The sequence below is a fragment of the Larimichthys crocea genome, chromosome XXII (assembly GCF_000972845.2).
Source record: "Larimichthys crocea isolate SSNF chromosome XXII, L_crocea_2.0, whole genome shotgun sequence".
In the NCBI taxonomy this organism is placed as follows: Eukaryota; Metazoa; Chordata; class Actinopteri; family Sciaenidae; genus Larimichthys; species Larimichthys crocea.
The window spans coordinates 11,418,157-11,436,094 of NC_040032.1; the positions used below are offsets into that span (position 1 = coordinate 11,418,157).

At 43.1% G+C, this 17,938-nt stretch overlaps 1 protein-coding gene across 5 annotated transcripts in view; it reads left to right on the forward strand.

The window, feature by feature from the left end:
• The window catches only part of arhgap32b (Rho GTPase activating protein 32b), a 95,036-nt gene that overhangs the window by 31,972 nt on the left and 45,126 nt on the right, over positions 1-17,938 (forward strand). For all 5 annotated transcript variants that reach the window (XM_019267849.2, XM_019267854.2, XM_019267855.2 and 2 more), the window contains 3 exons: positions 7,626-7,731; positions 10,930-11,024; positions 11,318-11,402. In XM_019267849.2, the coding sequence (XP_019123394.2) occupies positions 7,626-7,731; positions 10,930-11,024; positions 11,318-11,402 (286 nt within the window). The remainder of the gene's footprint in view (positions 1-7,625; positions 7,732-10,929; positions 11,025-11,317; positions 11,403-17,938) is intronic.

The window sequence follows — 17,938 nt, forward strand, 5'->3', positions numbered from 1 at the left end:
TCTGCTGGATGAACTTTGCTGTGACACCAGTAGCATTCTTTCTGCATTATATACCGGAAATATCGGCACACATCGACCATCAGCTGATGCTAATATCGGCCGATATATTGGTTGGTCGTCTTATGAAGCCATCATGATTTTTTTCTTTTGGTTTACTCACCTCGCTGTGGCTCTGGAGGAGCTTTGACAAGTCGACCCCGATGAAGACACAGTGACGTCATTGGAGGGTTTTAGGATTCAGATTGGAGATTACAAATGTCGAGCACGAATTATTATGTCATGGTTTGGAGTTTGAACGATGTGGACATTTACCAAGAGGCTCTAATGGAAGATTCTTTCTGTAGTACGCCATGAATATCGTGGTTTCAAAGTCACCACTTTGAAAGTCCAAGAATTTAAAAAAGGTTAAAAATATCTAACAGTTTTTGTGGCATCAGTTGTCACATATATTCATATAGGTACAATCATAGTGAAAAGAAGTGCATCTTCTTGTATTCTCGAGATCGTGTTCAAAACCAGTCATTTAAATTGGAGACTGAGCTTTGCCGAATGAACAGTAACCTTGATCTGCCGTCTGAGCTGCAGCTCCTTCAGTTTGGGAAATTGAAATTTCTGCAAAGGAAGGAACAGAAATTAATCTTTTATTATGAAGATGGTGTAACCTCCGGTATGTGTCCTGTCCATCAGCGTTACCCAGCTACAACAACAACTGCATTTGTGGAAGAGAGAGTTTTCAACCAATCAATGCTTCACACCAGCCGTGCTGCTATTCAGTGGACGGTTACTAACACAGCTGTCCATTAAATCCATAGTTGAGTTCTGCGGAGGGAAAAAATAACCGTTATAGTCAGTGACCAGGAAGTGTTCGGTCGTTTGTATGAATTTGTATCAACAGCAGAGTAAAATTTATGGAGACATGAAGGAATATTTCAGTTCAACGTGTCGTGGCTGAGCTGTAGAGCTGATTTTAAGCACGTCGCTGTATCACACATCAGATTGTTGGGCAGAGTTTACCTTTGCAGGATGATGACCAGTTCATAAAGGATGAACAGAACCAACAGACACTCAGCTGACTCCTGTCTCGTCTACTCTGCCATATGTAGGACAGATAAACTGCCTCAGTGGGATAGCAGCTTAGACTGCTGGCCGACTGGAGAGACTTCCAGCCCGTGGACGAGATCCAGGGCATGCATAAGGTTGAAGTCCCGTGCGCTGCCTACTAATGGCTTCCTCCCTGTGTTTTCTCTCCTGCTTGTTGCTTTTGTGAAGGTTTTTTTTGTTCTTTAACAGTGAGAATGAAACGTGTGCAGGCTCTACAATAGATCTGATTCTGATTTATTTACTCAGTACAGGCTACAATGAGCTCATTCTTTGCACCTGTTCACTCTTTATATCATGAAAACGGGATGAAACGCTTTGAGGAAAATATCTAAATGCCACTTTTCTGAGCCACCGTGATTTAAATTCTGATTATTTTCTGATTGTAACAACCCAATTTCCACATTCAAAGAATCAGATAAAATTGCTCCTTGTTGAGGGTGAACCGGAAAGGAGAAAATGAGCATTGCTACACTGCTTCATCTTTTCATACTTCATGTCTCACACATAACCACATGATTTTTTGGGGGCTGTCTAACCTCTGGATGCACAGCTGTACTCTGGCCAAACAGATCCAGTGTAGAGAAGACAGAGGTGCTGCTGTCGTGCTTAAGATACATTGGTTGTGCTGCATAACCAATGTTGACAAGCGGTAACAAGCATCTGTCTTTAATACCTTCTAAGTCAATGGTTCTCAGACTGTACTTTTATCACCGTGGTACGTAACCTCCTTGTTGTGGTACTTCGAGGAATCTCTTAAATTATTTTTGAAAGAGAAGTGCAGATCAGGAGACCAAAACCAAACTGGGTCTGTTTCTTGAACCGGTTGTGTTCAGGATTTGTCAACAGTCGGCAGTGCTGCACAGGGTCGGCTGTATTTTAACGTCTGGTGGTACTTGGAGAAATTTTCTGACATGGTACGCGGTGTAGAAAGTTTGAGGAACACTGATCTGAGTCATGAAACAGCAAAGAGACACTTTGAAAGTCACAAAGGGTCTGCGCTCTTTGCTTCACGGTGTCTGCAGGTCTTGAAAAGTCTGAAAAAGCATTGAAGTAATTGTCCTAAAAATGGCTTTGATGACATTAAAATGGGTTACATTTAATTTCCAAATGTCCTTAATACTTTCCTTTACGTTAAACATAAAATATAAGTGTATATCTAAACATCGATTGCTGTGACAGTGATCAACACCATCAGGCCTGTAGTTCTGTGAGCTACATTAGCTCAGCAGCTCATTGAAAAACTTAAATAAACTTGAATTAATTCATCATTTTTTAATTGGTTTATCCATCGAGCTTTTTTCTGAAGCTTATCCGGGTCCACGACAAATTGATTTTATTCATTATATCTTCAGTAATTATTGTTGTGTACAGTCTGGAAGTACTAAAAATGTTTCTAGGCCACGTTGTCCCTGCAGATTTCACATCGTACTTTCATTCTGTGGCTGGTAATAGCGTTCTGTGTAGTATTAAAAAGGTCTTACAAAGTCTTCAGTTTAACTTGCTGAACCCTGCAGGATTTATTTCCTCTCTCCGTGTTGTTCTGCCGGTTAACAAAGACATTCTCTGTCATTGATTGAAAGTCTTTAGCGACCCCCCGAAACCGAGCTTGAATTTCACCCTCACAAATTCTGCTGTCATACATTCAGCCAGAGGCAGCGAGCAGAAACTTTGTCACATTACAAGCGAGTGCAGGAGGTGGGAGAGAACGGGGGAGGGGGGGGAAGATATTTCTGTCAAAGCGAGTCAAACTGTCAACACCAACAATCAAACAAGGTTTCGACTCTCGGTTCCAAAAAGAAAAAGAGGAACAGTCACCGCTGTGTGTAACGTACAGATGCTCACACACACACACTGAGTCATTCAGTAGTTTTATTCCTTGTGGATGAATTATTGACTCCAAACAATTTTCAACTGAACCAAAACACTGTTAAATTCTTGCAGAGCCGAAACATGAGGCGCAACACTTCCCTCATCCTTTAGTCACCGCTCATCGGATATCCCTTTCATCAGACCAGTGCCATAATACTCTCCGGAGGGTATTATTGGCAGTTCTAAAAGTGGCATGTGTCCACGTGTGTTCAGTCCAGTACAGAAAACATGCAGTGCTCTTAAGAGTTGCTCTTATAAACATTGATCACAGCCACCAAAACTGGCAGCACTCGCCTCGTTTGCCTGGTCGGGTTTGGCTGCTTCTTCCCTCCTCGATAGATTTTTCTTGTTTATTCGTTTTTTAAATACCTTCTTCTAGCAGGACTGTTTTTCCACATGTGATCGTTTTGAGGGGACAAAAATAACTTTATTTTTGCTTTCACCGGCCATTAAGGACTCCAGTAACACACATGTACACACACAAACACACACACCCTCATGAATATATTAACAAGCTGCCTGGTGATTTAAAAAAAAGCCTGGGTGCAGTATATCTAGATAGAAAAGGTCATTGAAATTCATTCATACAACATTAATATATGTCTCAAATATTAAACTGTATGCAAAATCACATGTAATATGTTATAATATATGTATAGAAAAATAGCTTTGTTACTGTTTGAGGCATTCAGAACTATAAAATACAGTAAAATTGTTAAACAACATACAAAGCTACAGCCGGCAGGAAGCCAAAACCTGCAGTTCCTCACACGTCCACTTGAGGCTGGCTACAGAACAGTCTCCATAAGTCCCCATGTTAAAATGTCCAACGTCACAGCAGACATAAACATGTTTACGGCCTCGTAGGCGGAAGAGGCGGGATTTAATATGCACATGCTGTACATTCTTTAAACTGTCAGTGGTCTGCCCACCTGCACCGCTAAAGCTCACACATTAACACGTCATATCTCCAATTGTAGGATTCATACAAAAACAAACAAATGTAAGGTTTGATGGGTTACGTACTGATGTGAGGTACTGTTACCTTTGGACAAAGACCGGCTAGCCACAGACATGAGAATGACATCAATGTGAACATCTCTTGCTGCTGAGTTGGTCACTGCGAGGGGAAAAGTCCCGCGCTGAACTTTCTGTGTTAAAATATTAGCGCATAAAAACCATGATTTGTGTTTGAGGTCGAGCATGTGTCGAGTCAGGCATTCAGCGGTGAAGCAGCCTAATAGCAGAGGCCCGGAGAACATGGTGACTGAGGATAAATGCAGAGAGATTCATGGAGTTTATTCTGTGTGCAAAATGGAGCTGCTGTTGCTTTCAAGCAGCAGAATTGAGAGGCTGTTGTAAAATGTTTGGGAAATCAGGTTTGAGACTTTTCTTACAGAGCTACGAGAGAAATCTTTGACTCAGCAGGCTGCAAACTTGGGAGGTCTGAGGGAAGCCTTCCTTCTTCCTCCTCCGTCGGTTTCTCCTTATATCTGGCCCTCATATCTAGAAAGGGAGAGGGTAGGCGGGAAGCAGGCGAGAGAGAGCTGCTTAACATGAGGCTAAAGCGAGGTTCTCTGGCTGCTGCATTGAGAGTGTTTGGAGCAGGTGCGGTAGCTCCTTTCTCCTCACGGAGGAATGCTGGGAATGCCGGGAGTGCACGGCGCTCCTGAGCAGAGAAGGTGATACACGGCGAGTTGAAATCCAGCGTTGAAGCTCGGCCTTTATCTCCGGCATCCGAAAAGTGCTTCACACTGAGTCAATAGTTTCTCAGGCTTTCCCTGCTAAGTGGTGCTTAAAGCATGTCATTAGTGTCATTGTGGCTGTAGGATGTCAGTCAGCGAGCCCCGGAAATTCTGGAAGCATTCTCACAAGTTATTTCTTATCGCTCGACGCCACATGACAGAGAGTCTGCATCGCTGAAGACGACCACTTTCTCACACCAAGAGATAAACAACTAACAACATGAATTATGTTTGTGACTGCTCTGTTGCACGCATGGCGGGACTTGTAGAGGACAAACACTTTCTGCAAGCACAGATTTTATTTTGGAGAAAACACGTCAGTTGTGTGCGTTTCCCACAGAGCCAAATATTTCCCTATTTTTAGGGAGTGACTTCTCGTCTCGCGATTTTTATTCCACTTAATTCTCCAACTTATTTTAACGTTTACTCACAAACTACTTTTAATTGGCTCATCTTGCTTTTCCTTCCGTCATCGCCACACACTCCCTTACCCTGCCTCTTGATATTTCTCTCACTACCCCACACAGAACCAGCAGCGTTTCTTATAAAGTCGGCCAGATGGTGAACTCACGTTTAGGATGTTTTTTCACAGCAGCAGGTGTGAGGCTTCTTCTAAACGATGTAGTCCATCAGAACTAAAGTGATACCCGATGACATCAGTACCAGCCGGGTGTGTTCACTGTTGTGGTTCAAGCTTCGGTACTTATTGATACTATTAAATGTGTAGATTGTTTTAAACACGCGGTATTGAGAAAGTATCAATACCTTTAATAACCCTAGAAGCTCCTGCCACATGATCAGTAGCTTTTGGATTTCTAATTTACCAAGTAGCCGTGTCTTATATTGAAAATAAATAGTTGTCAGGGTTTTAAAAACCTTGATAATCAAAAATCTAATCAACATATTTGTTGTACCTCTGCTTTAGGCAATATGGCAGAAATACCGCTGCTGATAACAAATCTTTCAGTGCCAAAGAAGCACCAGACCAGCTGTAAATATTCATCTCCACTCCCAGTATGTAATGCATAGTGAACGTGACACCTTTTTTTAAGGCCTGCAGTAACCACAGTGCTGCAGAGGTGATTCAGATCTGACAGCTGTGTCGGGATATAAAACTGCAGACGACGGTTTTACCTGAAGCTAGGCGACTATTTGAGTACACTGAAAGCACCGCGAGGCGTTCAAGCCTCAGGACGGATGTTTCATTTTGATTGATTGTTTTTGTTTTTTTGTGTGTGTATTAATAAATGTTTACCTCCCAGCACATTCCCGTGCAGGACTTTCTTTCCTCACCCTCATCGTCTCTCTCTGACCTCTTGCTGAGTAATTCCTAATCAAGGTTATGTTGCTGACCTGTCGGGTCCCAAAGCTGTGAAGTGTGTGCACCGTTTCTAAAGAATTTCAGTGATCTTTTTCAGCCTCACTCGCTTTAACAAGGTCCGTTGGGACCAGAACTGTATCTATGTACTGTGTGTGTGTGTGTGTGTGTGTGTGTGTGTGTGTGTGTGTGTGTCTTGTTCAGGGTTTGCTGCAGGAAAACATCACGTTTAAGCTTTTTATTTTTATTTTCCATAATTATGTTAATGTATTTCTTACCAGCATCAACGTCTTTGTTTTCTTTAATTGTGGATTTTTGGACAAAAGTGACAATTTTGTGCATGATTGCTCTCTAATTATAACTCTAACTGTTTAATCCTGTGTATGTTTTTTTCCCCCCACTGATCAAGTTAATCAGTGGGAAAGCCTTTTTGTATCTTATTCCTGATTTTTTGGTATAAAGGCTGAGAAAAAGTGTCACAATTTGACTGAACGATGAAGTAAGATCAGTGAGTAGTCGTGCAGGAGGAGTACAGAGAATTGCTTATTACCAATCTTTACTTTACGTCGCTGCATCTTGTCTCAAAGTCCCCGGCCCTTAAGTCCAATTATCTCAACGCGGAGACGTTGTTTCAATGTTTGCTAGGCGCTGTCATCTTGCAGCTGCTGTGGACTGTTTCCATCCTCCTCAAAACGCTTTCCTGTCGTGTGCTCGAGTTTATCGGACTCATGTAGATGAAGCGAGAGTGCTTCACTCAGGATGAGGGTTAAAAATCATCCTTGAGATATTATGTGTGTGTGTGAGTGTGTGGACAGTCTGTACACTGTGTGTGTGCGTCACTAGACTTTGAGAAATGTGCAAATGTGTTTCATTTCCATCCCGGTCCACCGTCTTTCTCAGCCTCTCTGCAAAAACAAGGACAGTCTGACGTCAAGGCAACGCTAACTCAAATTTACCTTCATCAACTGTCCAATGTCCTGTCCTCTTTGATATTCTTCTGTTGGACTCTGGATGTGTCCTCAGCATGCGTTTAACTCCCAGAAAGGTCTGGTGGACTGTCATTGATGTTTATTGATGTCGATTTATCCAAAAAGTAATAAAAACGGCACAACACAGGTTCAGAAAGCCCAGGGTGATGTCTTCAGTTTTATTAATTCGGCTGACCAGCAGTCTGAATTTTAAAGATAAGCAACAAATCCTGAAATTGAAGAAGTTGGAAATGAAAAATGCCTGAAAATGTTTGTCTAACTAATTGTAGCAGCTCTTTCTCACAGACTAAAATTACTTTTCCAATAATTTTGCTTAATTACATTCCTGTTTACTTTGTGCGCTGCAAATATTTAGTTCCCACATTGAGTTTTTCTATTTGCACTTTTAGCGCTGACACATAAATTTCAGTATCAAGATAAGTGAAGCTGGAACAGTTTGGCGATTTTGGACTGTTGGTTGGACAAAACAAGCAATTTCAAGATGTCATTGTCACTGATTATAGAAGTAGTTACTCATTAAAATAATCACAAATCAGTCATGAAAATAATAATTAATCCAAACGTTATCCTTCTTTTGTTTGTGTGTGTGTGTTTTGGCTGTAGGGGCCTGAGGCCTGGACGTCACCTGGAGGACGACGATATTGTGCCTGAGCTGGCTTACATCCATCCCAGAGAGAGACCTGACTGGGAGGAGACCATCAGTGCCATGGTGAGACACACACACACACATTTAGAGACGTGAGGTGGTTCATCAACGTCGTCCTCTCATCACGGGTCAACTCAAGCTCATATTGGCATCGTAGCGTCCTTCATGACGTGTGATAACTCGATCAGCTGTTTGCTGCTCGTCACATCGTTATCGGCGGATTGATTAGTCGTCTCCCTCTCCCTCCTATCGAAACGGCATCTCCTGTGTTCCTGAAACTCTATCGCGCCTTCATGATTAATGCAGGTGACTGTTGGCGTCCTGAAGCCACCGTACTCCACAAACTCTTTGCACAGATAGTCATCTACCTGCCACCTGTGTGCTCCTGTGTCATCTTGTTTATCTCTCCTTCCATTCACCAGACCAGCATCATTCATTACTTTCCTCTTCCTTCCCCGTCTTTAGTTCGAGTCTTGCTTTCTTGCATCAACAGCACGGTGAAAATGAGGCCGTCTCCATGGTAACGCGCCGAGCCACCCGTGGTCGGCGCGTGGTTGGAGCCCTATCGCAAGTGCTCACTTTCGATCGGGCAACGGGGAGAGAGAGAAAGAGAGAAACAACAATCTCGCCAAGCTGATGAATATTGATCACAGAGGCGGGGCTTTTAATACTGCATGTCTGCTATTCTTTGTTCAATATTTGATACTGGAGTGGCATGAATTATTCATGTCTCCGGTGGTTCAAGGAGGTGATGAGCCGCGCTAAGCAACTTAGTAAGCTGTCACACCAACCGCCCTGTTGCACCGTGTAGGATAGATCATATTCTGTGCATAAAGGAACAAAACAGTCCCATAATCCCTCCAACAGGACGATCAAATGAAGAATAAAATCTTTAAGTAATTAATAATGCGCAGAGATATTCAGTTTAGTGTAACATGAAACAGATCAAACGAGACGCTGGAACAAGACAAGGTTTGGCATCGACCGCCGTGTCGTGTCAAGAGCTGCTCCCGTGTCCACCTGTGTCCGCCTCGTCCAGGTAACGCCTCAGATAAAGGTGGTCGGTCTCCTCATCTGCATACCACCTTAGCTGTCACTGACCGTCTGGCTGTAGAGTCTCAAAGGAAACTTTCACAGCCCGGCTCCACCTTGACTTTTACCTTGACCCATCAGTTACAGATCTGATTTAGATTTTCAGTCACACTCTGAATTCACGTGACACTCACTTTGTCATGAAGATGGATTTTGCCGTGAGAGTCTTGCGGAGAGAGAGCCGCTGACGGATCGAGTTTAAAAGTAGCACTTGACATCCTGAAATCTGTTTCCGTGAAGCCATTCACGTCACGATCCGGCCACTCGTAGCTCAGACTTCACATCCACACACACATACCGCACACCTCCGCAGAAAAGCAGCCACCATTGGTCTACAAAAACGGCTTATTAATGAAACCGTAAACACCGGCTGACTCAGGTGGGTCAGTTCAGGGGCGTGACCAGGTCACACCAGAATCTGACATTGGACACATTAATGTGAACGTAGCCTTATTCACACGTCACACCTTCTTTCATTCGATGTTGTTTTGTCTCCCGGGTGTCTCCAAAACAACCTGCTGTCAGATTACTGAAATGAAAATTTTACAATGAACATGATTCCCCGGGCTCTGTGAATGTTTTGTTGACCACAGCTGCATCTGGTTTTTTAACTCTGATTTAAGCTAAATGAAGCAAGTGAGAGGCTTTGTTAAGGAATATTACAGCCGAGGAGACCAGCTGATTGTTTATAAAACCCTGCATGCAGTACATGTTTTGGTTGAACCCTGTACCATCTAGTTTAGCGTCAGGTGTGGTTAGACAAATATAATTAAATGCAACTCTTGTGTTTATCATGATGCTCAGACTCCTCCATGTCAGGTGTGTGAGCTTTCTCACTCCAACAAACCAGATTTGTTCTCCAACATGGCAGTGAGAAGACCGGCAAACCCAAAGGTGCTGTTTGAAGCAAAGATCTGTGCAGAGGAAGATGAAATCTATTTGTTTAATAACACTGCAGCATGGAGCTCGCACACCATGCAGCGAAGCAGCAGACATTAAGGAGTCAGTCCGTCTTCATACCCCCCGCCTGTGCGGTCCCGTCACTCCTCCGGCGAGGCAGACAGACTCAGACTGATTCATCTTTTTTTTTTTTTCATCTTTTTCTAAAACTGAATCTAAAAATGCAAATGTGACGAGATGTAAAACACAGGGCTGAGCTCATCTTCTCATGCTGCTGGCCGGTAAACAAAGCTGACAGAATATCAACTAGTTCGTGAACTAACAAGCGTGAGCGCTCGAACATGACCGTTAAAGTCACAGCCAGAGTGTTTGGTTTAATTAAAACTAAATCTAGGAGGTCCCAGTTAAAGATCCACGATCCACAGAAGATTTTACAACTTATGTTCATGTTGCAAAATAATCTACAAGCAATGCATGCTTAGATCTTGCCAGATGCATTCCTGCGTTCTGGTTCGGTGGTTTCTGCATTTTTGTGCTGGTTCTGGCATTTTGTCGTGGTGTTTAACCAGGAAAGGCCCCGCTGAGATTAAAAATCTCTTTTTTTCAGGGAGGTCCTGTCCAAGACAGGCAGCAGCAGCACAAACTAAGCAAATTAAAACGGATACAAAACAGACAGTGTTACTGTTTTACTTATAACATCCCAGAGAATAAAAACATAGTACAAGCCAAGAACTCAACAATATCAGATTAAGCATCCTCAAAATTGATTTTAAAAAGCATTCAAAGAAACCAGATCATGCAGCTTTAATGGACTGTAATGCAACACCGGGATGCACTATAGCTTTGAGGACGCTGTCGTGATAAATTGAAAGTCAAATAGCTTTAACGGTTTACCACTTGACCTTCCTGGCTTCTCTCAGCCGTTCATACAGGTTCGTTAGAATATTCACTTGTTCCAGACGAAGTTGTTGGGAGTTGATTTAAATCAGTTAACTTCTCCTCCTCGTGCACTCAGGTTATCATCCTCTTTACAAGCCATTTCACTAAACCCCCCCTCCCCTCAGAAAGTTTTTTCATCTCGCATCGAGCAATCAGCGATGTTTATAACCGACCGGCTTGAATTTATTTGAAGTTAAAAGCCTGTCGGCTGTTTGAATGTCGCTGCGAAGCAAAAAGCTAAATGGGAAATTGTCCGACAGCATAACAGTGGCAGAGATTTATTTATTTTTTGCTGACAGCCGACGTAAAGTGTGTGTTTGTGTGTTTTAGGCGAGGAGCGCAGAGATCCCCGAGCTGAGGACGGAGCCCCTCATGCGCTCAAGCAGCAGCAGCACGGCCAGCATGAAGGTCAAGAATGTCAAGAAGTGAGTCGACAGACACACACACACACACACACACACACACACCTGCCTCTGCCTGTCTCCTCCACCTCCCTCACATCTCTCCTCTGTTCATCTCTATTTATCGCTGCTAACTGGCTGTTTATCACCTCTGTTCCCTTCCTCCTGAGTCTATTTCTGTGTCTTCCTCCTCCTTTTTTTTACTCCCTCTGTTTGCACTGCACTCTCCCTTCTTATACAAGTCACACACACTCACACAGTCTGAGGTGTTATCATGAGCAGGGGATGAAACCTAACTGTGTGTGTTATGTCTTCAGACTTTGCTTCACCAAGGGCCACTTCCCCAAACTGGCAGAGTGCGCTCACTTCCACTACGAGAACGTGGACTTTGGCACAATTCAGGTAAAGAGCTCAAAGCTTCTTCTTCTTCTTCCTTCAAAGTCTAAACACACGTATCCAAACTGATGAAGAATTCAAGCTGTGGGTTGGACTGATTGCCCCCAGAGCAGTGTGTTTGCTTTTAAAATGTTGATGGGAAGTTGCTGTATGAGATTACAGCACCGCGGATGTCAATCATTGAGTAGACGAAGCTTTAAACTTTGAAAAAGACTGTTTGCTCGAGTGATTCCCCCGTGGTGTTGGGTAAGAAATGGAAAGATGATGTTCATAAAGACACAGAGTATGACTCATGTGTCTCTTCAGATTGACGTCAAGCTGAATTCATGCGTTTTTTTTTCCCGCTATCATGAAGATGGCTGGTGATTTGCATTTGTTTGATATCTTCTTCTCGAGTCGCCGGTTCAGCACGACCTCATTCACTCCCACGGCTCACACCTCGGCTCACTGTTACTCAAGCCTTTAAAAAAAAAAAGATTTAGGTCTATTAATATCATTAAAACTGTATTGACATTAAAGTACCGCCAGTGGCCGTATAGCTGTGGAGTAGAGGGTTACATAAGAGTCCCAATCCTGGAGGAATCATGACTCCTATACCATCCCATGTTGTGGTGGGGAGGGCGAAGCAACCAGAGCAAATTAACTGTCATCCTGTTAGAATCACAGAAATTGTAGTCACAAACCCTGAGAACAGAGAACCTTCACAGACAGGTATCTTTTTTTCCCAAATCATCAAAATTCCGTACTCGGCAGCAAGGAACTTAAAAGGTCTTAAAAATTCTGAAACTGGTAAGATTTTCATAGCTAAAATACCTGTCTGGATTTTTTAGATGCTTGAAATCAGACTCTGTCAAGGTTGTTATAGATTGTCTGCACCCCCGAGTATAAATCAAAGTATGATTAACAGTGAGGAATTCATGAAAAGAGACCCAAGAGTTTTAATGTGAGCACTACAGCTTGGATTCAACGAGGATTAGAAACAATCAAAGAGACGCTCCGCCAATTTTACACACGGAGTCGAGTCAGCTGGAATACAACACCACCTGTGAAAGCGGTGCAACTTTGTAGGGTAGCAGTTCTTTATTGTCTGCTGTGTTTCTCTTGGAAGTTTGAGGATGATATGATTGTTATCTCAGCTTCCACAGAAAGTTGCTTATCAGCCTGAAGTTGTGGGATTTAAAAGAAATGCACTGCTGGGTTCTCATACTAAGGACTAAAAGTCTGGATGTATCGACCTTCTGCTGCTTTGTCAAAAGACCTCAAAGCTGTTTCGAGGATACACATTGCTGTTGGTGGATGATGGATCGGTTTGAGCTGAATAGCGGCTGTAGAGAATGAAACAATTATTTTTAGTCCATGTCAATATAAAAAAAGTATTCTTACTTTCAGAGAATGCGTCATAAAGATTGCACACACGGTCCGATCTCTACCCTTTCTCACCCAAACAGACGTTGTAATTATGTAAAGAAACCAGTAGGGGACAGCAGTCAGCTAAACTTCTTTAAACACTGCTGTCAGGAGGGCAGCGTGTGCTGTAAAGCTCACATCTGCAGCACTTGACGTGCAGATCATTTGTTGATGTAACTCAGGTTACCCCACAGAAACCATCTATTCATCCAGCGCATAAAGAAAACTGAATTGTCTGTCATCAGTAGATTGCTTCTCCCTTTGTTATCCCAGCTGTGTGTTTGCTGGCTGCTCATACTGGCACAGCATGACTGTCTTGCCATTTGTGGTTTTTCATATTGCTCGCAGACATTCTCCCTGCCTTTTGCTTTGGTTGTTTGCTGCTCCATGGTTTCAGCATTCAGCACGACTTCTCGAGCCCCCGAGAGAAAAGTCGGCGTTGTCTTTGTTTGTTAAGGGATTCATTAATCTGTATTTGTTCCCCGTGTCAATCAGTATATTCTATGTATGATCTTGTCTCAACAAAACACGTTTGCTCGCTTAATGAACTGGTCACGAATGCGTTCTCTTTGTTTCGCCCAAATGATTCTGACACGACGTAAATACTAAAGAGTTTTTGATGAATGAAAACATTGCTGCTCAGTTAAGCATTCAGGGAGTGTTTCCCTGAATAAAATGTTTGTGCTCATCATAGTTCATTGTACGCCCGATGTGTCTGCAATGAGTTTTGCATGTTGGCCGACAGTTTTGATGCATCTGTTACATCTCTGTTGGCTCTCCTTGACGTTGTGCCGAGGTTGGCCTGGTGATGTTAGTTGTATATTTGTGTTAGAAACCCACCAGTAGTTCTGCACTTCGCATCAAGCCTTCGCCAAGATTTTGTGTGCGGTGCATTGAACTGCGGCTTTAGGACTCGGGGGTCGGGCTCTAGACCTTCTGCTGGAAGACACATTCTTTCATTTCCATAATAAAAAACCTTGCCAAGGGAGAATTTGAGTCAGACAAGGTTTTTGTTGTGGAAACATTACGATTTCATAGTCCAGAAGGCCAGAGAGGAGTGTGCCAGCATTCAGAGCAGCACTTGCGTGGCACTTTTTTCCCTTTTTAAAATACCAGAATCATATTTTCTGGTAACCTGCCGGACAATTTGCCAAAGGGGGGGTTGTGTTTTTTCTTTTTAGCTGATGAGAAAGGACCAATGTGTAGGATTTACATCACTCTTTCAAAGATCAGACAGGGAGGGGACAGATCTCTAAACTCGGTCTGATTATTATCAAGGTTGTTCTCCTCTCAGAACAAGTATCATTTGTTGGTTTACCCGTAGCTGTATACTTGTTACAAATAACCTGCTTTTCCAGCTCAGCTGAGAATCTGACAGGAGTTTATCTCCCGGCGGAGTCTGTCCATGCAGACGTGTAATTTCATGATGATTCGAGGTAAAGTGTTTACAAATTACATGTTAAGCGGCTGACTCACCGCGAATGCAATTTGTGTGTTTCTGTAGGTGTGTTAGTACACACGGTTTAATGCAGGTTCAGTTAAAGGGAATGCAGAGAAGCAGTATTGCATGTAATTGGACTGTGTGACTCGATAAATTCAGATTCTGCGTGTTTGCTTTTCATGGACTGCATCCATCTTCCAACATCCAAACTTTTCTCGTTGGTGGAACGTCCTACCAGTTCCTACAAGATCATGGGCGTCCCTCACTACCTTCAAAAACCTCCAGAAGACCTCCAGCTCTTCAGAGAGGACCTCCTCTCTAACATTACCAACAACTGGACATGATACATCTACCCTTCTACAACTGTCAACTGTGACATTTCCAGCTCCATGATCAGCTCAAACTTTTCAATACTTTGTCTAAAGACGAATTATCTATAAATCTAATGACAGTCTGTCTGACTCGCTGTTTATTGCATGCAGTGTAAACGCTTGTTCTACTAAAACAGAACCAGAAACCAACAGTTTGAGGTCGGCTGCACCTCAACAGCACTTAAATCTTCAACTTTTTTACTTGCTTTGACACAGGAGACATTCCCAGCCTCTTACTCTTTGCAACTGTGTATTTCCATATTGAGTTTCTAATCCGTAAAGAGGATTTGAGGCGTGACAATAGCTGATGGGCCCGTTCTCCACCTCCACCATTATGAATAGAGCCTCTTTAAAAGAATGAAACAATGTAATGTTTGTCCAGTCGGGGCTGCCAGAACAGTGTCAGTGCACTCGAGCTCATCTTTGGAGACATGCTACTTTTGAAAATATTAAAAATTCTTAAGAAGTCTCACACAGCTCTTCAGTTTCTTCAGTTGATGGAGGTGACACATTATTGTTGTGGCACGCTGCCCGAGATTCTATTGAATGTCAAAACTTTTCGCAAAATTTTCAAGTTGATTTATTGGTATTGATCAAACAACTCATTAAATCTTTTGAGCCACTGCTGGAAAAAGAAGAAAAAATCTGTAGGGGATGTGTTCAAGTCCGTGCTGACTCTGCAGCATCTTGCCACGTGATCATGCTTCGTATTCTCTCCTCTGCCCGTCCCAAAGGTGCTCCTATAGGTTCAGACCTTCTGGAAAACGTAGAACTGAATTAATGGTTGTGTTTCTCTGAGAGTGTGTGCATGCTTTTGATAAATGTAGACTGACTGTGGAGAGGCAGACACATCAACAAAGGAACATCCTCCATACCGCTTCACCTTTTACTGCATGCAACTCGACGTTTACACTTGATTCTAACTCCACGTCGAGATCCAGCGTAGTTACAAACACCTTTCTGCCCAGTGCTGATTGTTCTGAGCTGATATTTGTTGGACTCCTGGTAGTTAGAAAGTTTCTGGCCTTTCTCCTCTGACCTGGCGCGTCCACGTTGCGTTTTGGCTCGTGCGCTGCGTGTTTTTATTAATGCCTATTTTTCGGTTTACTGGATCATTTTCCGCATTGTCTAAAAATCGCCGGAGGGCAGGTATTTACGATACGACGGAACGGCCGCGTCTGGCAGCAAGACATGAAACCATATAACATTTAAAGTTACACATTCTTATGTTTACTTTAACAGCAAAAGGACTTGCTGACCTCGTCTCCACATGCTGTTTATATTGAGCTGCAGCCACAGTTTGTTGTTGAAAGGAGATGGCTGTTTGCCTTAAGAAGCATGTGTATCTAATAAAGAAGCCACTTTCTTAAAACCTAATTTACTCTTCCTTTTTCTGAGTACGTACTGCACGTCTACTGCTAAACTGCTCTAGACAGTTTCACCGTGTCACCGTGGCTTGTGCCCTGCTTGATGTCTCTCTTGAACGGCCTCCAGCTTCCCTCTTTTCCACTCTGCTTCCACTCAGCCGTCTCCCAGCCCTGCAGGCCAGTGACTACTCCATACAGTCTGCGTCCAGACACAAGGAAAACAACTTTATTGACTCCGGCACTACTATCCCGCTGTGCCACTGGGCAGTGCTCTTCCATATGGTTTATCTACAACCTAGCATTTTGTCCCGCCTTGTTGCACACTGAGGTTCGTGCACTTACACATTTTTACTATTAATGGAGAGTTGAAAACCGCACAAACTGGCACCGTCCAAAAACTGCCACAGTTTTCAACTACTGTTTAGTGTATGATGATTAACAGCATTTGAAGTTTTTTTTTTAAAGGGGACTCCACTTAAAAAGTGTTTTGTTTGTTGTTCTGTGACTGTGATGTTTGAGCTTCTCTCTGTGGAAAGTTTCTTTGTGGTCACCTTGATTAAAAATCAGTTTAACACGTGCATGTACGAGCAGGATGAGGTGATGTCACTACTAGTTTGGAGCCAATCATGAGCGAGTGTGCAACTTGCACAAGTGTGATGTCAAAACTTGTCAAAACAAATTCAGTCATTTGTTGTTGGTAGATTCTGGATGTTTCCATGATGGAGAAATGTAATTGTAAGAACTTAAAATCTATCTGCAGGGGATCTTTAAAGACATCTGCGTACATATCTTTGCAGACTGCGACCTGTAAGAGTTAACGTTACCACTTTTACTGCTAGATCGACACCGTGAATATCTTTCTAGATTTGCCATATTTTTCTTAGATCTCTTTAAACTTGTTTATATTTTAAATTTCATGTTTATTCATGTTTGTTTGACGTTTATTGCTGTTTACAGCAGAGATATAAAAGAAGCATTATTTCAGTTGTCTGCATGTCCTGTACATATGGCAGCATTGACAATAAAGTTGACTTAATTTCGAGGGGAATCCGACAAATCTAATCTGGTGAAGGGGTCATGTTGGCATCAAGAATAAGCAAATAGAAACAGCCGATCTTCTCACTGATTGTCTTGCTTGTTTATGTATCTCATATAGAAGCATTAATATTAATTGAGTCTGTCTCATAAGCGTTCAGACTGTTAATCCAGACAGGTTAAACGATGATAAAAATAAACCCTACAGTTCACAGACAATGTACGACAGCAGAGCGTTCCTCTTGCATCAACCTGACGTCCACCATCTTTCACGTCCCTGCCGTTTGTTTTCTTCCACCGTCAGTACCGTGCACCGCCCTCCCAACACAAAAGATCTCTCCATTACATGCAGACGTTTACTGGAATACACAGGAAGTATTATGCACAGCAGACGGTGACGTGAATAGAAAACGTGACTTTTACTGCCTGCATTGTGCAGATGTTGCAGAATCCGATGCTCTCATCTGTAGATTAATAATAAACATGAGCATGATATGTGGCCTGTGTGTACGTGAGAGAGACAAAGGCAGAGAAGGGTGGTGTATCCCTCCTTTGACAATCATCACGGCCAATCAATCTGAGTTTAACAGCTGTGAAGGGTGCCCCCTCTCTCATCTCGACGACACTTATAAAGGCTTTGATTGTGGTGTGCGGGCTGCATGTATGTGTGCGCTCGGGCGTGTGATGAAGACTGACGCCCCTCTCAGCTTTCCTTTAGGCCAGGTCACTGCGCGCTGCTGTACGGCTGATGCGTCTCAGCTGCGTCTACCTTCAGACTGTGACGTGACAGGAACCGTCTGGACGAGGACGAGGAGGAGGAGGAGGAGGGCGGGGGAGATCTGCTTGTCATTTTGCCTGCGCTCTAACTCATCCATGCACCATCCACCCTTCTCTCTTATCCATACCTCCATCACTTCGCCC